This window comes from Eurytemora carolleeae, unplaced genomic scaffold (assembly GCF_000591075.1).
Source record: "Eurytemora carolleeae unplaced genomic scaffold, Eaff_2.0 scaffold2094, whole genome shotgun sequence".
Classification (NCBI taxonomy): domain Eukaryota; kingdom Metazoa; phylum Arthropoda; class Copepoda; order Calanoida; family Temoridae; genus Eurytemora; species Eurytemora carolleeae.
This window is the reverse complement of record NW_019397978.1, coordinates 1-7,332: the sequence shown is the minus strand read 5'-3', so window position 1 is coordinate 7,332 and position 7,332 is coordinate 1. Positions and strand designations below refer to the sequence as shown.

Below are 7,332 nucleotides of genomic sequence, written 5' to 3'. Positions count from 1 at the left end.
AAAATGTTTCGATATTTTAAAGATAAACCTTATAAAGATGGACATTTCATATATATAGAACATTTCATATATATAGAACATTTCATATATAAAACATTTCATATATATAGAACATTTCATAAATGAGACATTTCGGAGATGGGACATCTCATAGATCAGACATTTTATAGATGGGACATCTATTAGATAATTTATTTTATAGATGGGACATCTCATTGATGAGTCATTTTATAGATCGGCCATTTCTTAAATCGAAAATTTCAGAGCCAAAGATCGTTGTTACATACATATTTATATTTTTAAACCATTCTTTTCGAAAGTAATAAAATCTAAGAACGTTTATACATCAGGTTGAAGATTTTCATTTACAAAGTTAAAGTGTTTCTGTCATTGTAGACATTGCAAATATAAACCTTACAAAATCTCTAAATTTTTCTCTTTTAAAAGAGACTGTAAGTGTAATTTCAAGGGACTCTACATGCAAAAATGGCAATGCCGGATCCCCAAGGATACTTGGGAGTGACCGGCAACGTATGTAGCTGAACAGAGAATTTAGTATTGTGGAGAAATTTTTTAGTATTTATTTGATACTTTTTGGTTGGTCACGTTTTGAGAATCGATTTTTTCAAATTTATTAAATAACTATGACAAAAAACAAATTTTAAAAATTCTACAGTAAACTAATTAGATGTTTAAGAACATATTTCTTAATTGAAATTTTCTCAATAAATCAATGTAAGAATCAGTTCATTATTTTCATCATTAAATTTACTTTCTTATTTTTTATGAATTTGTTTGCAGAATTAATCGAATTCTTCAAATGTCGTCAATGCAATAAAAATTCCAGGAAATCTACAGAAAAAGTTTGTGAAGAATGCGACATTACAGAAGCCAATATATGAATAAGATTACTTATTTTCGATGATAAGAATTAATTTTTATTTTCTCAACCTGTTCCTCAACAACTAGTTAGTTTACTGTAGAATTTTTAAACGATTCTCAAATTCATCCTTAAAAGTTGTCACTGTTGATTTCGAGATTACAAAAGTTTTGATTTATTGTGTTCAGTGTTTTTTCGAGAAAAATTTAACTCGAATTCTGAAAACCTTAATCCTTCCGTCGCGCATTCGTTAAAAAATTGCAATTCCTAATCGAAAATTTTTTATTCTATAACAAAATTTGGAAACCCTAAATTTTAAAGATGTTTATTTTTATTTATTTATAAATAGCTTAATAGGTGTTTTTACCAAATTTCCTTGAAAAAGTTAATGATCTTCTAATTTGAGGCCAATCGTCGTTTTTATCAGAAATCCATTAATTTGAATTTGTTGAAAAAAAAACGAAACATGAATCTCTACAAATTAAAAAATTTTATCGAACGTAAAATAGGTTAATCAAAACAAAATTAAATCATGATTAGTCCCTTTTTCTTGCTTTATTTCTTCCTTTAAAAACCAATGTCACATGTGATTTAAAGGTCTCACGTTCTCAAGCAAATTACTTCTTAAAAACTAAAGCTAACAACATGCGCCATGTCTTAAAAATAGATTAGACATATATTAGATATATTTTCTTTAAAAAATCTAATTTTTGGGAAATTTTTTCATAGTTTTAAGTTCTAATTTTAAGATTCAATTGCAATTTATTTCATTTTCATCTCGGAAAAAAATTCTCACCACTTTTTGTCGATGACAATAAAACGAAATGAAAAATTATCAAATGTTAATTATGAGTCACAGCAATTGATATTGAATAATGCAAGTATATGAGCAATATTTGTGAGTTCACCGTGGTCCATGACTGAATAAACTGATAAAGATTCCAGGTCCATACTGATATAGATTTCAGGTATACTGTTCTCAAGTTCTGATGTAACATTTATACGTTTATAATATTAGGGAGCCAAAAAAATTGAAAATTTTCACTGCAATCTGCAACCTTAAAGACGATTTTTTCATGATATTTTAATTTAATTGTGAAAAATTCTTTTAAAACTGAATGAAAGCGATTGAAAAGGCAAAATAAATTTTATTTTTTTCTCGATAGTTTGGATGTAACGCAAAATGACCAAAATGTGTGGGACTCACATTGCTTATAACTTGACTTGACAAAACTTTTTATTTTAAGAAAATATCTGAATACTCACTGTACCCTAGCATATATATATTATATTTATATTATATATAATATGGCAACCCTATGAAATTGATAAGCTGCTAGATATATATATCATATATGTGTGTAAATAGCTAGATAAGTTTTTATGTATATCGTATATAAATATATTAGCAAGAGAACTATAACACATTGGATTTATTAAACACAATAGTATAACAATGAAATCTTTTGGAGCTCCGAACTTTTGTGCTATTTTTGTGGGACAAACTGTAGGAAAGCAGTTTTATACGCCATTTTGAAAAAAGAAAAGTTGAAGGAATTTACTCTTGTCCACCCCTGTTTAATGATATTTACTCTTGTCCACCCCTGTTTAGTGATATTTACTCTTGTCCACCCCTGTTTAGTGATATTTACTCTTGTCCACCCCTGTTTAGTGATATTTACTCTTGTCCACCCCTGTTTAGTGATATCCCCTGTTTAGTGATATTTACTCTTGTCAATCCCCTGTTTAGTGATAAATCTGTTCTGTTTATATATATGTAATAATTATAGTAAAAACCCTAATTCACATGACTTGTTTATATACCTATGTTTGTTGATCTCGGAACAGACCTATCGGTCAGTTTTATATTTACCTGTATCATTAAACCTAAAATATATTCAGTTGGATTGAAGTCTCTTTGATTATGGTCAGAAGTATTAGTTCTCAGTAGAGAGTATAAAGTTTGAAAGAGTTGTGTGTGGATTGATACACACTTAAAGAAATATTGGAGTAAGGCATTTATTACATATAAATTCTTACCACACCGCAAAAGGTTTTATTGTTATTTGTCCCTTTAATATCTTATATTTCCACTCTATCTTGTTTAAATAAAAGATAATTTAGTTTCAACTAAACTCGAATCTTCTTTCCTTTTATCTTTGTAACCTGATAGTTTAAACCTTTAATATTTCAAACTTGGACTTTAGATCTTACAGAGTTCATTGTTTGAAATATCTAAGGTTTATGACATCGTGGGTTGCAAAGATATAGAGATTATAAATTTAGAGTTTGTGACCAGAACTCAGTTTAATATAGTTTTTTGTCAATTACATATTTAAGATTTCAGTTCATTTATTCACCAGCAATATTTGATTGTTAAAAGGTTAATTACACTTTTCACATTCATAGTTTAGATCAAAATATATATTTTTTCCAGGTATACTAGAGATACGTAGTATACGTTTATTTTTACAGCTTGATAGAGTATACCTAAACATCTAGAGTATACCTAAACATCTAGAGTATACCTAAACATCTAAAGTATACCTAAACATCTAGAGAATATACCTAAACATCTAGAGTATACCTAAACATATAGAGTATACCTAAACATCTAGATTATACCTAAACATCTAGAGTATACCTAAACATCTAGATTATACCTAAACATCTAGATTATACCTAAACATCTAGAACATTCATAGTATACAGCTACAAATCTAGATTATACGTAAACATCTAGAGTTATACCTAAACATCTAGATTATACCTAAACATCTAGATTATACCTAAACATCTAGAGTATACCTAAACATCTAGATTATACCTAAACATCTAGAGTATACCTAAACATCTAGAGTATACCTAAACATCTAGAGTATACCTAAACATCTAGAGTATACCTATACATTCAGAGTATACCTCAACATCTAGAGTATACCTAAACATCTAGAGTATACCTAAAAGGCGTCAAACATTACAGAAATCCAACGCATAGAAACCGCTAGGTAAAGCAGCAATGCGTATTTTGCTGGAGAATATTTTTATATTTTTGAGAAATTAAATAATCAATGTAAGTAGCTATAATTTTCATAAAATCCTTTTATTTAAATGGTAACACGGAATTTTATGAAATCATATTAGCATTACTGGAGAGCTTTATTTTATATATTTGTGAATTTTTTTATTTGTAAAAATAAAACTGTACATATCCTTTTCTTAAAATAGTTTTTTTAAAAGTAACACGCAATTTTATGAAACCACATTCACCACATACGCATTCATTTATGTTGTCAGTAGTCAGTACATAATAAAATCTGGGGAGACCTTAAACACAATAGAGAGCAGTACAAATGTACATATTAATCTAGTTAGTTGTATAGTGTCTAGGGTATGTTAAAAAAAGAGAAATAATGATAATGATAATAAGCTAAAATGTTTAACAAAAACGTTTAATTTCTCAAAAATATAAAAAAATTGCTATACCTAGCGATTTCTATATACGTTGGATTTCTATAATGTTTGACGCCTACCTAAACATCTAGAGTATACCTAAACATCAAGAGTATACCCAAACATCTAGAGAATATACCTAAACATCTTAAGTATACCTAAACATCTTAAGTATATACCCAAACATCTAGAGTATACCTAAACATCTAGAGTATACCTAAACATCTAGAGTATATACCTTTGTTAACCCTTAAATGTTACAACGAATTCGTCCGATGATATAGAAAGCATTCTCAACTGTCGAGGATCTGCTGTCGTCTTCTCTGCTTCAAGAGTTCTAAAATAGTTTTAAAAGATTAATTTTTAAAGAATTTATTTTAATTCTTAATTTTTAGCAACTGCTCGTCAAGGTTAAAGATTGTGAAATCATAAAACAAATCAGAATTGAATTTTTTAGGTTTATGAATAATTGAAATATAAAAAGTCGAATATAAATCAATTTGGGAATTCATTAATAAAAAAACGTAAATTCGCAATTTTGTTTATTATCGTTAAATGTGCGAAAAAGAAAAACGTCAGATCAGCGAGAACAAAGCTAAGATTACAAAGCAATGGGAGCACAAAGCGTCCTATCTATAAACTGGACTATATTCAAAAACAACCGAATTAGGTCTGTTTCAAAATTTGAATTTTCCCTAAAGTTAGAAAAGATTATATTGTGCTAAAAGAATCTTTAATTGAAAATAGTTGGAACATGTGTTATACCTAAATTAAATTCGAAAATACTTATATTTTTCAATTGTGATCATAATTTGATAATTTTATAACAAAAAATAAAAAATGCAAAAAAAACTTTATTTATATTTTTAGAATTCATTGTTTTTATGGATCCGGAATCTGAACTTGCAATTATACGAAATTCATCAAGACTACCAAAATAAAAATCTTTTTATAACTATAGACAGGGTGTCCCACGAAACATGACAGTTGGTGAATAGTTTAAAATGTCTTCTTCCATAATTTGTTAAGTTGTTTGATACCAAAGATGATTATAAGAAAACTAAATGGCGGTAATATTATAGAAAAATTGATTTCAAACAAATATAAATTTAAGTAAAAAATTTGCTTAATGAAATAAACTGCAAAAAATCTTAAATAACTGATGCAGCATATGAAAGAAGACATTAAAAACTATTAACCTACTGTCATGTTTCGTGGGACACCCTGTATTTGTCTTACTATTTGTTCATTATTAAAACAAAAGAACAAGATGTGTATTTTTAGTCCTTTGAACACTTAATATTCCTGGTGCAGGGTGAACAGTTCCTTGAACACTGAATATACCTGGTGCAGGGAGAACAGTCCCTTGAACACTGAATATACCTGGTGCAGGGTGAACAGTCCCTTGAACACTGAATATACCTGAATATACCTGGTGCAGGGTGAACAGTCCCTTGAACACTAAATATACCTGATGCAGGGTGAACAGTCCTTTGAACACTGAATATACCTGGTGCATGGTGAACAGTCCCTTGAACACTGAATATACCTGATGCAGGGTGAACGGTCCCTTGAACACTAAATATACCTGGTGCAGGGGGAACAATCCCTTGAACAATGACTAGTGAATATACCTGGTGCAAGGCCGGAGTATTCTACTTTTCAAACTTGGAATGACTCCTTCTCCCTGAAAAGAAATATTAACATAAGACACGGTGGTCAAACTTTTGTTTTATGAATCTCGTGATCAACATTGATCTCCATCTTATGCAGATCTAATAATAAATTTAGACCCTCTTCAATATCCTGTGATGGTCATATCATGCAGGGATAACTTTCATGGAGGGATTAAGCATTTAAAAGTTCCCACATTAGATATCGAGATCAAACATTTAAGATCAACAATATCCACACAAAAGTTACGATCTCTCTTGTTTAATAACAACAATAGTCAGAACATACCTAGATCGAGTTAGTTTCGCATGATAAAAGATAAAATATTTAAGGGTTTTGACGGAAAAACAGAATGAAACTGTTTTGTTCAATTTGATTTTAAATATTTTATCCAATTTTTGTTCGTCCAATTAAAACTGTAGTTCAGTTCCTTCTTTAAATCCAATTTAAAATTTCCGTACTTCTTAACTTTTTGATCCGCTCGATTCTACATTTTTCTTTCTTGTTATATAATCCAATCCCTGCAGATTTAATCTTGAAGTTAATGTTTTATGTTTATTCAACGTTTAAAGTAAAATATGTAAAAAATGGAAGACGACATCAGATATACACGGACAGAAAGGAATGAAGGATACATACCGGACAGCATTCTGAGCAAAGAGCTATTCCTAAAGATAGGATGGTCACCATCACAGCAATAACCCAGATATACCTGAACTTATAGATAGTGTATTCTTCGACCTACGCAAATCCGCGAAACTCCACTTAGGACCTACGCCAAATCCTAACCTAACCCTCAAATAATACAAAAATAAACAGCTGGCGTAGGTTCGATATTGCAGTAGGTCGGAAAGTTAGTGGTTCAGAAGTTCAGTAGGGGGGATGTTGCGTATAGACGATGTAACATTACCGAAATTATATAATATGATATATGTCGTCTTTTTTTGTTCTTTTTCTAAAATATTCAACTGCAAATTTTGCAATAAATAACGCGAAACGTTATATACTAATGATTTGTTTAATGTCCCGTGTACATTTTTACAGTTGTAGGGAGGCAAGATATGTTGAAAAATGTACTTAAAAGTTCACAAGATTCAGGGTACAATGGCCCAAACATAACCAACAATTTTGGGAAGACTTTAAATACCAAAATCTTACAGAGTATGTTAATACTGTCCATTTATAAAAATATCAAATTTTCTTTTAACTTTGTTAGAGCCATGTGCCAGAGTCAAATTAAAAACATTATTTTTAAAATGTCATTGAATAAAAATTGTCATTCATCAAGATCGAAAGGCAAGTGCCATGCTAACTTGAAATTTGCT

General features: G+C 29.4%; 1 protein-coding gene across 1 annotated transcript; it reads right to left on the bottom strand.

Annotated features, from left to right (window-relative positions):
- Positions 1–4,576: 4,576 nt before the first annotated feature.
- LOC111716504 (uncharacterized) lies at positions 4,577–6,698 on the bottom strand (the record flags this gene model as incomplete). The annotated part of the gene is given in 3 exon segments (XM_023491980.1): positions 4,577–4,670; positions 5,968–6,020; positions 6,647–6,698. Coding segments are annotated over 3 exon segments (199 nt in total), but the record flags the coding sequence as incomplete, so codon positions are not given.
- Positions 6,699–7,332: the final 634 nt, after the last annotated feature.